The sequence below is a fragment of the Artemia franciscana genome, chromosome 3, assembly GCF_032884065.1.
Source record: "Artemia franciscana chromosome 3, ASM3288406v1, whole genome shotgun sequence".
NCBI classification, from domain to species: Eukaryota; Metazoa; Arthropoda; class Branchiopoda; order Anostraca; family Artemiidae; genus Artemia; species Artemia franciscana.
Genome location: NC_088865.1, coordinates 16,183,254 through 16,203,468, shown reverse-complemented (window position 1 = coordinate 16,203,468; position 20,215 = coordinate 16,183,254). Strand labels below are relative to the sequence as shown.

The 20,215-nt window shown below is 35.2% G+C and overlaps 2 protein-coding genes across 3 annotated transcripts in view; one reads left to right on the top strand and one right to left on the bottom strand.

Moving 5' to 3' along the window:
• Positions 1–5,903, bottom strand: part of LOC136024942 (ubiquitin-like protein 3) — a 38,617-nt gene extending 32,714 nt beyond the window's left edge. Inside the window, exon 1 of one of the 2 annotated variants that reach the window (XM_065700535.1) lies at positions 5,804–5,903. The gene's annotated coding sequence lies outside the window, so the exon portion shown is untranslated. Of the gene's footprint in view, positions 1–1,963; positions 2,125–5,803 lie in introns of those variants that run through there. The other variant, XM_065700536.1, reaches the window with a different exon arrangement.
• A 2,842-nt stretch (positions 5,904–8,745) lies between these two features.
• The window catches only part of LOC136024941 (vesicular integral-membrane protein VIP36-like), a 63,665-nt gene continuing 52,195 nt past the window's right edge, over positions 8,746–20,215 (top strand). Inside the window, exon 1 of the mRNA XM_065700534.1 lies at positions 8,746–8,997. Within this exon, the coding sequence (XP_065556606.1) occupies positions 8,892–8,997 (106 nt within the window). The 5' untranslated portion in view covers positions 8,746–8,891. The remainder of the gene's footprint in view (positions 8,998–20,215) is intronic.

The window sequence follows — 20,215 nt, the reverse complement described above, 5'->3', positions numbered from 1 at the left end:
AATTAACAATACAATGTTGAGAGGGATGCAACATTTGAGAATGACAAGCAAGACTTGACTGTCTACCCAAAATTATTTTTTTCCCTAGGACAGAAGGGCTTTTGAAGACTCTGTGATAGCTCATTCAAGTTGGGAGGAAGTTTGTTTTTGCCAGGGATGAAAGCAATGAGCAACATTAAACCTTCTGATTAACAGAAATTATTCTACATGTGCGCCTCTAGCCCTTTACAGTAATTTTGATGTCATGCTATCAATCAAAATGGACTACAAGAAGGAGTCAAATATAGGGCAAGACATTTCTGATCAATAACCCAACAAGGTGTTTTTTACATGTTTTACCAAGCTCAAATACATCATAGCATGCAAGGTACTGCACTTAGGGCACAATAACCCCCACCATCCCTACCATATAGGGTGTGATCAGTTGGAAGCAGTTGCCGAGGAAAGAGACTTAGGCGTCATTGTGGACAAAGATTTAAAATTCCACAGCCACACTCAGGCTCAGGTTGCAAAAGCTAATCGAGCTCTCGGACTCATTAAGCGCTCTTTTGTAACCAGAAAGTCATGTGTGGTTATAAAACTTTATAAATCCCTTGTCCGTCCCCACCTTGAGTTTGGCTTGACTTTGGCCTTTCCCCAAAATAAAATGGACACAAGAGCCCTTGAAAGTGTCCAAAGGAGAGCAACCAAACTGGTCCGTGGCTTAAATAATGTCCCTTACCAGGATCGCCTAGGATCTTTGAGACTTCCAACCCTCACCTATCGAAGATATAGAGGAGATGTGATCATGGCACGCAAAATTTTCAAATCCGGTCACCTGAACCAGATCTTCACCCCCTCTTTGGCTAACAATTCAAGAGGTCACAGTCTTAAGCTTCACCTGCCTGGATGTCGGAGAAGGGAACGACGTGGTTTCTTTTCCATTCGGGTGGTCCCCCTCTGGAATAGCCTATCCGAGTCTACCATCCAAGCTGAGACACCCCACTCCTTCAAGGCTGGAGTCGACAGGGACTGGGAGAGGGCCGAGTGGAGGCTGGACTGGGAAGCTAAGCCAACATAATTACATCACTCACCACCAGCGAGAACTACAGGAGGATCTACCACCTTATCTCGCTGGCAAATGTGATTTAAGGTAATTTAAGGTAATAGCATTAGTTGTTGGTTCTAATGACATATCTAAGAATGTCTGGGAAAATCTTATGATGTATGTGAGAGATATCTTGGAGGAAATACAATGTACATCATCTTCTGTGTTTGAGCTATGTAAAGATTTAACAATAGATTCCACTGAAGAACTTCATAATATTTCAACAGTTACTGGAATTGTTGTTGAGAGTTGTAGTGATAATTTGGAAAGTATGGTTCACAAGGGTCTGAGAATAAGGATGTCAATTTCTAGCAAAAACTAAAGAAAGTACCTTATTTCATGTGGTCTTAATCAACCAAAGCTGAGCATCTCCCAGTTGATCCTTCAATACAAGAAACAAAAGAGTAGTGTTTTCATACAGGATGCTATGAGGATTACCAGTTCTTAGAATACAATATCAAGAGAGATGCTGTGTTTCCCTTTCTCCAGTGGTCCCACAAGCAACCAATTCAAAAAAGCTTGGATAGAGGCTAGTCTACAGCCACAGCACAAAATGAAGAGCAAAAAAAGGCAAAGAAAGGAAAACTGGCAAGTCATTTCTCTTCCGAGTCAAAAAAAGTAGCTTTGTTCTATTTTTGTCATTTTGTCAACAAGAGCACTCATGGGGATATCATACTTAATAAAAGCACTCAAACTAAGATTTTGCAGCAAGAAAAACATGGAGAGACATTAGATGCTGCAGGGACCCTAACAAGGCAGGTCATTGGCTTTAGGATAACAAAAAAACAAAATGACAACTTTGTTTAAATTGTTCAACTACATGCAAGATTTGTGGCAACTCTTGATACCCAATATAGACCATACAAATTTACTTACAACTCCTCAGAATGATCTCATTATCTTTCTTTCAGCAGAAGTCAGGGAGAAAATCCTTGATAAAGTTTGGATTTAGATTTTTATTATGTGATACAATACCCAATGCTTTACATTCTGATAAGCTTGCAGGTGTAATCTGCAATAACAACTTGAAGGGACACCTAGAAAGAGACTATTAGATGTTAGTAAGACTAATGACAAAACCAGGCAGGGTATGACAGAAAGTATAATAGGAATAATGTCAAGGAGAGGAATTTCCTCGGGATGAACTAGCTTTCCAGTCTTATGACTATGCAAGTGTAATGTCTGGTGAATTTAATGAAGCCCAGCACATTATATCTAAACTTCTTGACCATCATGTTCCCTGTTTTTGCTGACAGAGCCACAGACAAAACATTTTTATAGAACATAGCAGCAATTCATCTCTTTGGACAGTTTAGCTTTTCAAAATCCTTGACAAAATAAATGGGTTCTTCTCTTCAACTACAAAGCATTTTTCTACCCTTTAAGGGAAACTCCCTTTGATTGTAAACAGCCTTAGTCTCTAAACAACCAGTTAAAGAAAAATTACAAGGGCTGAAACAATACAAGCAGTACTTACTTAGTTTGAAGCAACAGTTTCAACCATTCAAAAAACAAAACAGATAAAGAACACCAATGGGAAGTTTTAGGCACAAGCTAACAGCCTTCTGAAAAAGGATTCTAAACTTCAAATGAAGAAGAGCAGATTAACATCATTGATGCAATTAATATGCTTGAAGCTATGAAGAAACTGTTCAAAAGAATATTGGAGGATAAAATGAACAATTTCATTGACAGTGCAAAAAGGTTTGTAAGAATCAGAGAAGTCAATCTAAAGACAGATTTTGTCAGAAAACATTGTTGGTGTCTTGGATCATCTTGTTTTAACAGCCAGGATCAGAGTCAAGCCAAGACCTCAAGGTATCAGTTCTATAGACAATATTTTAGAATCCTGCTAGAAAGGCTGATTACAATGAAGGGAGATAATCTTTGAGTTTCCATTGTCAATTTTCAGACATTTTGATACTAACTTTAACCTACTTTTACAAATGAGGTTTCATTACAGATATTGAGCTAGCAACAAAATTTTTCCCAAACCAAGAAATACATCCAGATTCTACTGTTTTTCAAGTAAAGCTTTCAAGTTTTGCCATGGTACTACTAGCTTTGGAGAACTCCTAGGTGAAGGAAATTGACAGCACTGCCAACTTAAGCAACCAATCACCTTTGCAAATTGGCTGCAACAGCACCTGTTGCAGTTGTCATTGCTGATAGAACATTTAGCAAGGTCAAGTTTATTGAGACTTTGCTGATAACTGCCATGGTTAATTTTTGACTAGATTCCTTATGTTGTTAACAAAAAAAAGAAAAACCTCACCAATGCCATTGACTTAAACAACATTGTCTACTTTGAAGAACAGGCAAATATATACATAGCTGTCCTTAGTTATTCATGATGTTATCTGTTTTAGCACCTTGTTTGTTTTTGTAGGTAAGTATAAATGATACAAGGTTAATCATAATAAATTTTCATAAGTCATATAATGTGACTTAGGAGTCTTTTAAACAATGGGATCTCATGCCTCCTAGCCTTGGAGTATAATTGTCTTAAAAGTGCAATAGACATAGTTTAGAGTATAACTGTCTGAAAAGTGCAATAGAATCAATGGATAGACTAATAGAGACAAAAAACAGAAACAACAAAATAATAAGCAACAATGCAAAATGTTTGACCAAAATCAATCCTAATTACATCCTAATACCTTTATTTCTGCATCCCAAAAGTAATTCTTTTATCAAATTAATAATTTCCAGGACTTTGAAGTTTTATAGGCAGTCATACATAATGGCCTTGGCAAAATCCAGATAACTTCAAGTACTAATACAACACCATTTGACTCAATTTTTTATTTTTATACAGTAATCATGTTGTGGGAGCAATTTGGTTTGGTCCTATTTTTTTTTCCTGTGTTGCAGCTTTCAGTTTATTATAAAAAGTGAGAAGGATTATTTCTCTGCAATATTTACAAAAAAAAATTCTAGCTCTAGCTGGATTGCTGAACTTAAATTAACACTTTAAAAAGCTGTGTGTGTTTTTTACCTGGAGCCAAAAAGAGTTATCTTTGTGTGTCCTAAAGCCAGAATCTAAAGTATAAGAGCTGAAATTATGTTTTATAGTCTAATTTAAAGAGGATACTCTGAAATTTCTCTGCCAAGTTTTACTTTCTTTTACCATAATTCTCCTTTCATGGGTAAATCTGTTTTCAAGTTTGCAAGCAAGCAAGCACCAGTTTCAAATTGAAATCATTACCAGAAATTTGTTAAGCAGTCTACCCAAAACAGATTCTACATTCATTTCTTTTTGTCAAGGACCATCAATGGTAGGAATAAACTCTCTTAAAACACATTTACTGCTGAATTTGATGAGGTTTTGAAATGAGGTCTAGTTGTTGAGTAGTCCTCAAGGAAGTGTAAACTTGACTGGGAAGCTACTGATCATCTAAATGCACCTGGTCAATAAACAACAATAAAAACAAAGGTAAAATTCTAGTTTATTGACTTTTGGCTATCTTGGAATGGGGTTAGGTTAGGAAATGAAACATTCAGGGATGGGTCTCAAGGCTAAAGTATATCCTGGGAAGGTATTTTGAAGTACCTACCTCTACTCCCTCTCCCTCTAGGGGGTCCTGACCATTGATAACCTTTAAAATATGTGTGTTATAAGTATGAAACCATGCAAAATAGATCTTCTGCTTGAATGAAGTACAACAATTGAATGTTGAATGAATTGTTTTCAGCTTCATAACTTTGCTCAATCCCAATTTATAAGGCTTTAGAGATATGCAAATAAATTTCCTAAATTTTGAAAAAAAAAACATTGATATGGCTCAGAATTCTACTCAAATAACAGGAATTGCATTTTCAGAAAAAAATTTAGAGATTACGAAAATGGTAACTGAAAATTAAGGCAAAATGTTGTTTTGTCATGTAGGCAAATTTCAGGGCCCTCAAGAGGGAGATACAGTGGAGATGGGTACTTCAAAATACTTTCCTGGGATATACTTTAGCCTGTAGACCCATCCCTGAAAGTTTTATTTTCCTAACCTAACCCCTTTCCAAGATAGCCAAAAGTCAATAAACTAGAATTTTAAGACTAATTTTCTTTTACCCAACTTGAGCTTAAGAGCTATTTCTTGAGGTTCCACTTTCAAACACAAAAATTAGGCTATAACAGGCCATCAAAGGTCAGTTCTCTTTGAAAAGCGATGGAGCAGATGTAGGTAAATCAAGATACCTTCTCAGAGGGCTAACTTATGTTCTGGATTAATGCCTAGGATTTTCATTGCATAAGGTTTATATTAAAAGACTAAGCTACTCAGGTAGCTAAGATATAAACTTATCTCTATAGCCTAATCAGAATTGCATCCTGAATTCTGCATCCACAATTCTGACTATAGAGGCAAGTTCATTTTTTAGCTACCTGAATATTCCATTAATATAAACCTTATCCCTTTCATTAGCCCAACTCGACTAGCCTATTTTCAGAGATAAAAAAAAATACCTTAATCTAGAATTTTACCCAAAGCGGTGTATTAATATTCTACCTAGGACAAACAATAGAAAAAAACTTCAAGTTTCAAGACATACTATTTTAGAATAACTTAATATCTAGTGAACTACTGATATACAAACTAATAGCCTGTCAAAAAGACTACCCTAGCCTATACCCATCTAGAACTTAGGCAGGGGAATTTTTTGTTTAGCTCTGCAGTTTAGAATTCACTTAGCCTAATTTTATTCAGCTTTTTATATATTTACTTTGATTCTTAATATCTGGTCTTCAAAGATTCCGATGTAGTCTGTAAAAATTTCTAATAAATGATAATGATAGTTAAATTCTATTTCTTCAAAAAAATCTAATCATTAGTTGCGTTTTCAAACACCGGGTTTGAATCGAGTTTTGAGTGGTTCGACGAAAATCGTTTTCTCGGTCATCGCGTTGAACCCAGCAAAACTATAAAGCGTTTTCATCTTACGGATTCCAAACGTGTTGGAAATGGTTTTTTAAAACTAACGCACCAGAATAGCATGATTGAATACGGGTTCTGAGAAAATATTTACCCGTGATTAACAAGGCACTCAAAACTATAATCTGCACAACTCATGTCGAACTCCGTGTTGGATGCGGGTGGTCTGAAAACGACCACTGATTGCAAACTTTAATTGTTTGTGAACATTAATTGTAAGTATTTTATATTGCTCATTAAAGGCTGCTGCAGACGTTTGTTTGCATTAACCGCTCTTTTTCGCGAAATATCAACTATCTTTACTTTAGTTACAAATAGAATAATTATTTTTATTAGAAGCCATTGACACTTTATTTGGGCAATGCTCACATTCATTACAAATGAAAAATGCCTAAGATGAATGTGATATTTCTGTGCTCTTTTAGAAGAAACATTATGATATTAAAATTGTTTCTTATTACATTTAGAAATTGTGTTTCCAGACATTTGTCTCTTATTGCACCTTTTGAATGAGTTCAAGCTTTATTTTGGAGCTGGTAGCCTTGAATTTTATTGATGGAGGTTCAGCTCTTTCAATCTGAATAATAGCTGGTAAATATTCTTCCCAAGGATCTTTTTTCTTAACCATTTTCTCCTCGAAAGGATGATACATATCATTCTCCAAAACCGCTCCGACTACAATTTTAAGAAAGCCATTTTGTTCAGTATTGTTGAAAGATCTAGTAATAATGTCTTTGGGGATATCAATCACCCTATAGTAAACAGTGTAAGGCTGCAAGTTCAGCAATTTGTTCATTCTTTAAATACACTATATTTTATTGAGAAACGTATGCATGTTTGAACTTAATTTCCAAAACGACGAATGGAATTCAGATGAGCCTTTCAAAGAATATTCAAGGGGCTGAACTAAATGAAAACCTGTTTTGTTGACTAATTCCAGATAGTTTCATGTACTTGATTCAACTGCTTTCTAAAATAAAAAAGACACCATTTAACGTTTTACCCAATAGATACAAGCAAATTACACAAAGGAAGGGAGGCAAAATATTGCAAAAGCAATCCAACTCCAAAATGCCTCAGAGCATGTCGTCAGTTTGAAAAATGAAGCTGACAATTTGTTTTGTATTTAAAAAAATAAACATAAGAAATATGTGGCTGACAGCTCTGTAGTGAGCATGAAAGCATTGCAAGGAAGTGTGTTTTTTATATAAGTGCAAAACTTAGGATAACAGATGCAGAGGCATGTTTATTTTTCTTTGTCAAACCATCACTATATATTTAGACAAAATATGGATGCAAAATTGCCATTTTCTCGTGCATATGTACTTTATTTTGAATAGGATCTGACATCACTCTTCCTGGAAGTACATAAAAATAACCAACACAAGGTGGGTCAGGTCTTCAAGAAGTGACAAGTTCATTAATTATTTTCCATGACTCAAAGAATGACAAATGATTTGAGGAATAAACTTTATAAAAACTAATCTTAGAGATATCATGTTTTTATCCAATTGCTTGTATCTTGCTACAATATTTAATGATCAGTACATTCCGTCTTTCTAAAATATAAAAGTGATTGGAAAGGTGTTTCAGTTTGTTTTGAATAGCATTGAGCACGTAGTCCTAGGGCCAAATTTTGGATTGTTTCAAATTTGGCAAGATTAGTCTCAGTTATTTGCCATAGGCTTTATAACATACTGTATCTTCAAACAAATAAATATCTTGTAAAAGTCAAAGAATTTTTTTGTCTAGGATTTAGCCCACCATGTTAGGCACTTAAAAATAAAAAGTCTTTGTGCCAATGAATGTTTCTAGTAGTCAATTTGACTTTGCTAAGTCAGTCTCGGGTCCAAGTATACTCTTAAGTATTTTCGTGCTACGGTAGACTCAATTTCTACATTGTCGAGGATTAATCTTTGTGGTATAATGGACTTATTGGAATTCGTCTCCGAAAGATGCTGTAATCGAATATCCAATACAATCCATCAAGATATCAAGCGTTGTGGTCTTCTTCTGTTTCAACAAACAAGGGATTAATTTGTTGTATCTGATTGTATTTTTCAAAGATTCTTTTTCTATCAATTCTTTCAATTCTAAATCTTTCAATTTTTTTAAAAGCGTTAATTACGCTTTGGGGAACAGCCCGAGTTCCAATTTTTAAATGTTTTCATATAGCATTTTGACAGAAAAATAAAATATAAGTCCAAAACCTATAAAATAATTTGTTTCCTGCACTATAGCTTATACTTTCATTGCATTTTTTTGTTTGCTAGATGTGCCAAATTATTCAACCAATTATCTTAGTCCAAATGAAAAGTTCAATGAAAATCCGGTAATTTATTCAAGATAAAAAAAGTAAGCATTACTATCAGACATAATTGTGGAGATAAGCACTGAAAATGCACCAGACAAGGCTACAATTGAAGCCTGCAAGGCTGGATAAGATGATGCTAAAAAGCTCATACAAAAATATATATTGTGCTGATGTCTGTGCGCCCTATCTTGAAATGATAAAAAAGGGTCGGGTATTTCGGTGCTTTTAAGCTATGTGTAATGACCCTCATGAATGCTAGAAGTCTGGAAAACTAAGGATTGACGAGCAAAAACATCAAATTGACTGGTACCATAAAATTATTTAGTTGGACGTCTGTATTACATGTGTTTTGTCTTTGCGAAAAAAGAAATTCTATGCTATATGACATTTCAAAATTTCTTTCTTCTTCAGCAACACTGTTTTTCTTTTGTTGAAGAAATTGATCAATCTGGAATTTCAATAATTTCTCCAAGAATTTCGTCAGTTGTGATTTGCCACTGATGTTAAGCCAGTTTTAAGATAAGGTTAAAATCTGGTTGAAAATTATCCAAGATCAGATTCAATAATGAATTTCCTGCTCTTGTTTATACAGTTTGCAATTTCAGTTCATGCTGAATGGAACACAAAAGATTTTTTAAAGAGGGAACATTCTCTTGTTAAGCCATATCAAGGTAGGCTAATTACTCATTCTTTTTTATTTTGTGTTGTACAGGCTAGAAGATAGCATGAATATAGTCTATTATTCTAAGATGGATTAACTAAAAAACAAGTTTTTTTTCAACCAAAAGTAGGCTAAGGAGCAACATTAAAACCTAAAAAAAAACATAATTTTTTATGTATAGGAGGGGGTTCACCCCTTGTCAAGACCTTGAAGACCTTAAAGACCTTAATCTTTATTCTAAATTACAAATTTTGGGTAAAATCCTACTTCAGCTACTTTAGGCTTCAGAAAAAGTAAAATTCTTCTTTAACTACTTTTGGTTATCTTGGAAAGGGGTTATGTTATGACAATAAAACTTTCAGGGATGGGTTTATAGACTAAAGTATGTCCCAGTAATGTATTTTGAAGTTCTAACTCATTAGAACACAAACCAAAAGTTCTAGTGTCCTTTTTAAGTGACTAAAAAATCTGGTATAATTGGTTGATTGGTTAAATATGCCCCTTACACCCATCAGAAATGATAAAAAAATCTGAAATCATTCCAAGCTTCAAGTCAATAAATATAACACCCAACTATTGTCACTGTCCCTAGAACTCATTGCAAGCTTACTTCTACCTAAACAAAAATACAGAAACAAGGTAGCTTAATGAAGACAAAAAATGTTTGTGAAATTAGATTATCTTGATTTGTGACAGCCAAAACTGGTCTAAACTTTTCTTATCAGCCTACAACCTGTAGGGAGTGTATACTGGAAAAAGCAAGATTAAGAGGAGAAAGTATTAAAAAAAAGATTAAATTGAATTTGAATTGATTCAAAACACCCAACATTGATAATGGGCCCAAAATTGTCTTTAAAAATAAAAAAAAAATACCTACTCTGGAAGACTTAATTTAAAGACTTTGTTTGAAGAGGTTTTTTGTTTGTAGCAAAAACATCTATGAATCTAACTATTGTATTAGAAGTTATATGAGAAAAGGGTACAAAACTCTGATTTTCTTAAATTGGAGTGTTTTGACCTACAAATTTGACAGAACAAAAAAGTTGCCTGTTTTCAATGTAAGTCAGAACCCCATTCAACACATGTTGAAATATTTGGGGTGTAATTGTGAATGAACCATGGTGCATTTGACATGCCTATTCTTTTTTTACTTTATTTCTTTGTTTCTCTTCAGCTTTTTTTTAATGTGTAAATGATAAAGATAAAATTCTAGTTAATTGACTTCTTGCTATCATGGAAAGAGTTTAGGTTAGGAAAATGAAACTTTCAGGGATGGGTCTACAGGCTAAAGTATGTCATGGGAAGGCATTTTGAAGTACCTACCTCTACTCCTTCTCACTCTAGAGGGCCCTGACCTTTGATGACCTTTAAAAATATGTGTGTTATAAAAGTGAAACCTTGAAAAATAGATCTTCTGCTTAATTGAAGTACAACAAAATTGCTTTCAGCTTCATAACTTTGCTCAATCCCATTTTATAAGGTTTTAAAGATAAGCAAATACATTTCTTAAATTTTGAAAAAAACATTGACATGGCTCAAAATTCTACTCAAACAACAGGAATTGCATTTTGAGAACTAAAGGCAGCAAAAAAGCAACTAGTAACTGAAAATTAAGGTAAAATGTTGTTTTGTCAAAATTTCAATAGGTATAGACCTGTTATATAGGCAAATTTCAGGGCCCTCTAGAGGGAGAAGGATTGGAGGTGGGTACTTTAAAATACCTTCCTGGGACATACTTCAGCCTGTAGACTCATCCCTGAAAGTTTCATTTTCCTAACCTAAACCCTTTCCGAGATAGGTAGAAGTCAATTAACTGAAATTTTACCATGATAAAACACTATTCAGATAGTGGAAACAAAAAACCAAAAAAATTGTCCCAAGTATTGCAACAAAATTGGATAATCATATGGAATGTAGTCATGTGACCTGGATCTCTATAATGTGATATACAATAGTGTGGTATAGGTCCCTCTATAAACACTATCTGGAATGGCCCACTTTCTCTCAACTTTAATGGTCCAGGAAATGTTTCTTTATGGTTCACAGTGAAAGTGGTGTCAACATTTGGCCATTTGAAAATTAATCTACTACTTTGATCTACTTTAAACATTTTTAGTTTTGACTATCCTTTGTCTTGAAAGTCCAGAATTCTTGAAATATGCATATCCGCATTAAGATTATTAGAAGTTTGTGACACTAAGGAGTTTAAAATGTTTCATTAGCATCTTGGCTGGGATAGGGTCTAAGAAAATGGGAATGGATTTCAATAATTTAAAAAACTTTATTGTCATTATATTTGACTTAGGCTAATGGAATTTACTTTCATATGTAAATTCTTAGCTTTGTCCAAAACATGGGTAGGATTCTGATGGAGACATCTTTGATAGTTCTATGACATACTTCAAGGATCAGCAGGTCATCTGCATATTGACACCTTTTAAGGAATTTTACCAATTTCATTAACTAATACTACATATTAGAGTGATCCTAACAAGGTTCCTTGAGGAATTCCATGCTAATCAGGGAAGGGGCCAGAGAGAATATTTTGTATTTTACAGCTTGTGATCTATTTGAAAGAAAACATACATAAAATTTACTAAGAAAGGCTCTACTTCAAATTTATCCATTGATAAATGAAATAGGGTGTTGTGATTAACCAAGTCAAATACTTAAAAATATGAACATAGTATGATGCCAAGCAGTAGTTCCTCAGATGACAGAAAAATCTAGCATCAAATCAGTAAAACTGCAATTAAAAAAAATTGCTTTTTTTTCATGAGAAATATTATTACAAGTAATAATCATCAAAATCTCTCATTGTTGAGAAAGTACCCATAAATTTGATAACTGTATTTTTGTCAAAGGACCCTTGAATTTCAACACCAATTGTTTCTCATATGTTTTACATGTTCAGTGAAGTTGCAACATAGTCACCTGTATTTCAACAGAGCCTGTTGCTGTCTGTCAAAAACTTTGACAAAGTTACTACAAAATATTCTCAAGAGAAATCAATCTCATAATAGAAGCCAATATGTACATTTGAATTCGGCTGAAGGAACACTTAGTTGGTCTGGTTTCTACTACATCAGACAAGAATTTTTGACACTTGGACCATAGTTTTGTCAATATAATATTAGCTGTCATTTTAACTTAATTTTATCAAGAAAAAGTCAATGTGGCTATATTTTGGAAAAGATTGGATACTTTCCACATTTCACATTGTTAAAATATAATAACAGCTTCAAGAGATGGTGTTCCAAGTCAAGACTAAGCAGAGTTATCCTGTTTTGAAGGAAAATTTTGACAGTGGTTCCAAAATTGCACTGTTGAATCATTGGTGCCTTTACCCTAGACTAAACAAAGGAGCCCTGGCATGGGCAACAAATTTTAGAAGAAAAATTTGATTGTGGTACAAATACATGATTTTTCACTGATATGCTTGAAAATTACAGGGTTCACAGACAGGAGCAGGGGAACCTTAGTGAAGTAAAAAAAAAAAAAAAAAACAAACAAATTGGGTTGTAGTGATTCTTAATGCACATCTTTTTCTTTGATTTTGAAGAAAACAAAACAATTTTAATTATAAATGACTTCAAAATATCAAACAGTTTGTGGTAACAAACTGTAAGTAAGGAGTGAACTGGCTCAATAGTACCATAAACGAAAATGGAATGTTTATACCAATAGACACATCAAAAGAATCGGATTTTTATACTGAGTTCAAATATATAAGTCTCATCAAGTTTAGCCATACCCATCAGAAGTTACAACCCTTAGAAAATTCGCCTTATTATTGAAAAAGGGGGCAACTATCCCCTAAAAGCCATATAATCTTAATGAAAATCACACCATCAGATTCAGCATATCAGAAAACCCTACTGCAGAGGTTTTAAGTTCCTATTTGGAAAAATGTGGAATTTTTATTTTTTGCCAGAGGAAAGATCATGGATGTGGTTTTTTTTTTTTTTTTTGCAGGAGTGATTGCATTGACCCGGTGGTCCTAGAATATCATAAGAGGGTTCATTTGAACGGAAATTAAAAGTTCTATGGCCCTTTTTAAGTGACCAAAAAATTGGGGGGCAGCTCCATTTTTTGGAGCTCCATTTTTTGGAGCTCCCATGCTCAATTTTTCCCAAAATTTCCAGATCTAAATTTTGAGATAGCCATTTTGCTCAGCATAATCAAAAAATTTAATGACTATGTCTTTAAGGATGACTTAATCCCCCACAGTCCCTGGGGGAAGGGTTGCAAGATATGAACTTTTCCCATTGTTTATATATAGAATTGGTTATTGGGAAGTATATAGACATTTTCAGGGGAGGGTGGATTTCTTCTCGTGTGGGTTGAGGCTATGTGGGATGATCTTTCCATGGAGGAGTTTTTCATGGGGGAAGAGAATTTTCCATGAAGGGGGCACCAGATTTCCCAGCATTATTTACAAAAATGATCAGAAATTAAATTAAAAAACAAGTTTTTTTAGACTGAATGTAAGGAGCAACATTAAAACTTAAACTAACAGAAACTCTTACGAAAATGAAGGGGTTTGCCCCCTCGTCAATGCCTCCCTCTTTACGCTAAAGTTGTTTTTTAGTACTTTCAAAAGAGCTATTTATTCTAATTAAATGGTCTTTGTGATTCAGGGGTCATTCTTAAAGAATCAAAACAAGATTCTATCTTTAGCATGAAAAGTTAGGTATTGACGAGGGAGTGAGCCCCCTCATATACGTAATATTTTCTGTTCGTTTTAAATTTAATGTTGCTCCTCACTTTCAGTCTAAAATACTTGTTTGTTTTTTTAAATTTAATATTTAAAAGAACTAACAGATAAAACAAATCAGTAAATGAAAAAAAAAATATTTCAATAAAGTGGTGTATTATGCCTGGTGTGTATTTGAGGGTGTCTAAAGGGTGAGTTTTGGACAACTTCAACCTTATAGAAGATCAAAAAATTGTGCAGATTCTCAATCTCTAGGGTTAAAACCTCCTTACCTGTGCATTCTGAATTTTTTAGTAAAATATTATTGAAAAACAATTCTGCAATACCATGGTTGATCAATACCATCGTTTCACCTGAATTTATAAATTTTGTCTGGAGTTAAATTGCAATCCAACTTTTTAGTTTTTGTGGCACTTGGTATTAACCAAGTGACTTATAGCAATTACAAATTCTGTCGGTCTGTTGGTCTGGTGGTCTGTCTGTCCTGGTTTTGCTACTTTAGGCACTTCCAAGTAAGCTAGGACGATGAAAATTGGCAGGAGTATCAGGGACCGGACCAGATTAAATTAGAAATAATCGTTTTTGTGATTTGACCATATGGGGGGGGGGGGGGGGGGTCGTGGGTCGGTTAATTTGAAAAAAATAGAAAAAATGAAGTATTTTTAACTTACGAACGGGTCATGGGATCTTAATGAAATTTGATGTTTGGAAAGATATCGTGTCTCAGAGCTCTTATTTAAAATCTCGACCAGATCCGCTGAAATCGGAGGGAGTTGGGGGGGGGACCTAAAATCTTGAAAAACACTTAGAGTGGAGGGATTGGGATGAAACTTGGTGGGAAAAATAAGTAGAAGTCCTAGATACGTGATTGACATAACTGGAACGGATCTGCTCTGTTTGGGGGAGTTGGGGGGGGGGGGGGTAAATTCGGAAAATTAGAAAAAATGAGGCATTTTTAACTTATGAAGGAGTGATCGGGTTTGAATGAAATCTGAATTTTGGAAAAATATCGTGTCTCAGAGCTCTTATTTTAATTCCTGACTGGATCCGGTGACATTGGGGGTAATTTAGGGGGGGGGGACCTAAAATCTCGGGAAACGTTTAGAGATAAAGGATTGAGATGAAAGTTGGTGGGAAAAATAAGCACAAGTCCTAGAGACGTGACTGACATAACCGGAGCGGATCCGTTCTCTTTGAAGGAGTTGAGGGGGGGGGTTAATTCTGAAAAATTTGAACAAAGAGGTATTTTTAACTTATGAAGGAGTAATCGGATCTTAATGAAATTTGAATTTTGGGAAAATATTGTGTCTCAGAGCTCTTATTTTAAATCCTGACTGGATCCAGTGACATTGAGGGTAATTTAGGGGGGAACCTAAAATCTCGGAAAACGCTTAGAGTTGAGGGATTGGGATGAAATTTTGTGGGAAAAGTAAGCACAAGTCCTAGACACGTGATTGACATAACCGGAGCGGATCCGCTCTCTTTGAAGGAGTTGGGGTTGGGGGGGTTAATTCTGAAAAATTTGAAAAATGAGATTTCTTTAACTTATGAAGGAGTCATCGGATCTTAATGGAATTTGATTTTTGGGAGGATATTGTGTCTCAGAGCTCTTATTTTAAATCCCAACCGGATCCGGTGACATTGGGGGAGTTGGGGGGGGGGCTAAAATCTTGGAAAACGCTTAGAGTGGAGGGATCGGGATGAAACTTGGTGGTAAAAATAATCATAAGTCCTAGGTACGTGATTGAAATAACCGGAACGGATCTGCTCTCTTTGGGGGAGTTGGGGAATTAAAAGAAATCTTCTGAAAGAAGATTTAAAAGAAAGATTCTTTTAATTCTGAAAAATTAAGGTCAATCTCCTAGGTTGAAAGCAAATTCTATTTCCAATAACATTGAAATACGTTACGAGATTTCTTCCTTTCTCATTGGCTTAATTGCTCCTTGAGGGTTGTACCAGAATATCTGAAGACTGTTGACTTTCCTTGAACATTACGACCGGATCTAAAAGGAATTTAGATTTTTCACATGTCTAATTGGTAACAGCTGACCATTTGAATTTGGTTGATTACAAGTCAGATAACAGTTTAGCATTTGAATTTTCATAATGGGCAGGAAAAAAATACAAAAACAAAAAAGGGACAGGAAAACCTGAGACATTAGTAAGTTCTATCTCAACGTTATAGTAGAATGTATTACTTTTATTCATTTACAAGTTACTATTTCAAACAGTTCATGGTAACAAACTGTTGTAGGAAGCGACTAGGCTCAATAGTGACCAAAACTCTAAAAAACAAAGTTTTGATACAAATAGTTACATCAAAAGAATTACATTTTAATGCTAATTTTAAATATATAAGTTTCATCAAGTGTAGTCTTACCGGTCAAAAGTTACGAGCCTGAGAAAATGTGCCTTATTTTAGAAAATAGGCGGAAATACCCTCTAAAAGTCACAGAATCTTAAAAAAATCACACCATCAGAGTCAGCATATCCGAGAAACCTACTGTAGAAGTTTCAAGCCCCTATCATAAAAATGGTGGAATTTTGTATTTTTGCCAGAAGACAAATAACGGGTGCTTATTTTATTTTGTTTTTCCTCAGGGGTGATCGTATCGACCTAGTTGTCCTAGAATGTCGCAAGAGGGTTCATTCTAACGTAAATTAAAAGTTATAGTGTCCTTTTTAAGTGACCAAAAAATTGGAGGGCACCGAGACCCCCTCCAACACACATTTTTCTACAAGGTCACCGGATCAAAATTTTGAGATAGCCATTCTGTTTAACTTAGTCAAAAACCTAATAACTATTTCTTTGGGGATGACTAAATCCACCACAGTTCCCGGGGAGAGGCGGCAACTTATAAACTTTGACCATTGTTTACACATAATAGTTGTTAATTATGAAGTGTACAGACGTTTTCGGGGGGACTTTTTTGTGTTGGGGTTAGGGTGGGCTGGGGGGGGGGCAGGTGAAGTCGGAGGATCTTTCCATGGAGGAATTTTTCATGAGGGAAGAGAATTTCCATGAAGGGATCGTAGGATTTTCTAGCATCATTTACTAAAAGACAATGAGAAAATTATTTTTTTTTCAACTGGAAGTAATGATCAACATTAAAACTTAAAACGAACATAAAATATTACTTTTATAAGGGGGTTCATCTCTTCCACAATACCTTGCTCTTTACGCTAAAGTATTTTTAGTAACTCTAACTAGTTATTCTACGGCCTTTGTGATTCAAGGGTCATTCTGAAAGATTTGGGACAAAATTCAAGCTTTAGTGTAAAGAACGAGGTATTGACGAGGGGGCAAACCCCCTCTTCGTTGCATAAGCTAATTCGTAAGGTACGTATGTTTATTACTAACAAAAACGTTTGTAAAAAAATAAAACAAATCTAGTTGTATTTTTAAGTAACCAAAAATTGGGAGGTAACTAGGCCTCCTCTCCCACCCCCCTTTTTTTTTAGCGAAATCGTCCGATCAAAACTAAGAGAAAACCACTTAGCTTGTAATTAACATAAAAATTGCTTCTCCAGACTAAACATCCGTATGATATATGGGTAGATTATTGCAAAATATATCGTGCGAAGAGTACGTTCCGGCAGAATATGCTTCAATCTTTTGAGGATGCCAACTCCAAGTGCAACTTTGGTGGAGATAATGTCGCTATGATGCTTCTACGATAGATTAGAATCAATATGGAAGCCGAGGTACCGCAGTGATATAGCTTGTAAAATAGGTTTTTCACCAAATAGAACTTTACTACTTACATCAACAGAATCACCCACTCCACAGAATGTCAGTAAAAATTTTTTTTACATTCACACACAGCAAACTTAAACTTGTAAACATCTCTAATCTTTTGAGAGTAAACTTAAAACGAACAGAAATTACTCCGTATATGAAAGGGGCTTTTCCTCCTCAACGGCCCGCTCTTTACGCTAAATTTTGACTCTTTCTATTAAATTTATTTTTAAAACAGTAAGAAACTTTAGCGTAAAGAGTGGGGCGTTGAGGAGGATAAGCCCCTTTCATATACGGAGTAATTTCTGTTCGTTTTAAGTTTTAATGTTGCTCCTTACTTTCATTTAAAAAAAAATTTTTTTTTTTTATTTAATTTCTGGACGTTTTTGAATTAATGCATGTTTTGATCTTGGCTCTCCGCACATAATAATTAAAGCGAAATTTGCATATGAATTAATTGCAATTAATCGGAATATTTAGAGAAAAAGGAGCGAGGGAGGAGGCCTAGTTGCCCTCCAAGTTTTTGATCACTTAAAAAAGCAACTAGAACTTTTAATTTTTTACAAACGTTTTCATTGGTAAAAAATATACGTAACTTACGAATTAACTTACATAACGAACTTCTATATCCATATGTTTTTATTGCGTATATGAGGGGGTTCAACCCTCGTCGATACCTCGCTCTTTACATTAAAGCTTAGATTTTATCCCAATTCCTTAAGAATGACCTCTGAATCACAAAGACCGTAGAATAAATAGTTGAAATTACTAAAAATACTTTAGCGTAAAGAGTGAGGTATAACGAGAAGGTAAACCCCTCATATGTGTAATAATTTTTGTTCGTTTTAAGTTTTAATGCTGCTCCTTACTTTCAGTAGAAAAAAACTTTTCACATTTATTTTTTCATTGTTTTTTCAAATAATACTAGAAAATCCTGCGCCACCTTAATTGAAATTCTCTTCCCCCATAAGGAGTTTCTCCATGGAAATATCTTCCCACGTAACCCCTTCCCCTCAACTCTCCCCCCTAAACAAAAAAAATCCCCCTGAAAACGTCTGTACACTTACCAGTAACCATTACTATATGTAAACACAGTTTGTCAAAGTTTGTGACTTGCAGCCCCTCCCACGGTGACTGTGGGGGAGTGAGACGTCCCTAAAGACATAGTTATTAGGTTTTTCGACGATGGTGAATAAAATGGCCATCTCAGAATTTTGATCCGGTGACTTTTGGGAAAAATTAGTGTGGGAGGGGGACTAGGTGCCCTCCAATTTTTTGGTCACTTAAAAAGGGCACTAGAACTTTTAATTTCCATAAGAATGAGCCTTCTCGCGACATTCTAGGACCACTCAGTCGATACGATCACCCCTGGAAAAAAAAAAAAACAAATAAACACGCATCTGTGATCTGTCTTCTGGCAAAAAATGCGAAATTTCACATTTTTGTAGATAGGAGCTTGAAACCTCTACACTATGGTTCTCTGATACGCTGAATCTGATGGTGTTATGATTGTATGACTTTTAGGGGGTGTTTCTCCCTATTTTCTAAAATGAGGCAAATTTTCTCAGGCTCGCAACTTTCGATGGGTATAACTGGTCTTGATGAAACTTATATATTTAAAATCAACATTAAAATGCGATTCTTTTGATGTAACTGTTGGTATCAAAATTCCATTTTTTAGAGTTTCGGTTACTATAGAGCCGGGTCGCTCCTTACTACAGTTCGTTACCACGAACTGTTTGATTGGTTATATTTTCCAGCAGATGACTTTTTATTTTCTCCAGCTGGGCTTCAGTTGTAGCTAATTGTTCGTAAATCAGGGCGATACTTGAAGACACCGAGTTAGACCCTAATTTATCTCTTGCTTTCAGGGCTTAAAAGGTCTTAGAAAAAGTTTCGTAAATTTCTGTGGTATTAGCAAGTTTTTGTGGCACTTTGTATTTACGAAGTGACATATAGTGATCGTAAATTCTGTCAGTCTGTCTGTCTGTCTTTCCCTGTTTTGCTAGTTTAGGCACTTCCAGATAAGCTAGGACGATGAAATTTGGCAGGCGTATCAGGAACCAGACTAGATTAAATTAGAAATAGTCTTTTCCCCAATTTGATCATCTGTGGGGAGACGGTTAATTCAGAAAAAAAGACCGGTTTGAAACTTGGTGGAAAAAATGAGCACAAATCCTTGATACGTGATTGACATATTCGGAACGGGTCCGCTCTCTTTGGAGAAGTAGGGAGGAGGGTTAATTGTGAAAAATGAAAAAAATCAGTACCAGACAAGATTAAATTAGAAATAGTCAATTATCCGACTCGACCGTCTGTAGGGGGGGGGGAGTAGAGGGACGGTTAATTCGAAAAAATGAGGTATTTTTAAGTTACGAAGGAGTGATCGAATCTTAATGAAATCTCATATTTAGAAGGATCTTGCAACTCAGATCTTTTATTTTAGATCTGTCTGAATCCAGTTTCATTGGGGGGAGTTGTGGGGGGGGGGCAGAAATCTTGGAAAACGCTCAGAGTGAAGAGGTCAGGATGAAATTTGGTGGGAAGAATAAGCACACATCCAAGATACGTGACCGACGTAACTGGACCAGATCCGCACTCTTTGGGAGAGTTGGGGGGGGGGGGTAACTCGGAAAAATTAGAAAAATGATGTATTTGTAATTTATGGACGGGTGATCAGATCTTAGTGAAACTTTATATTTAGAAGGATCTTGTGCTTCAGTATTCATGTTACAAACCCTGACCAGATCCGGTGACAGTAGCCAGAGGCGG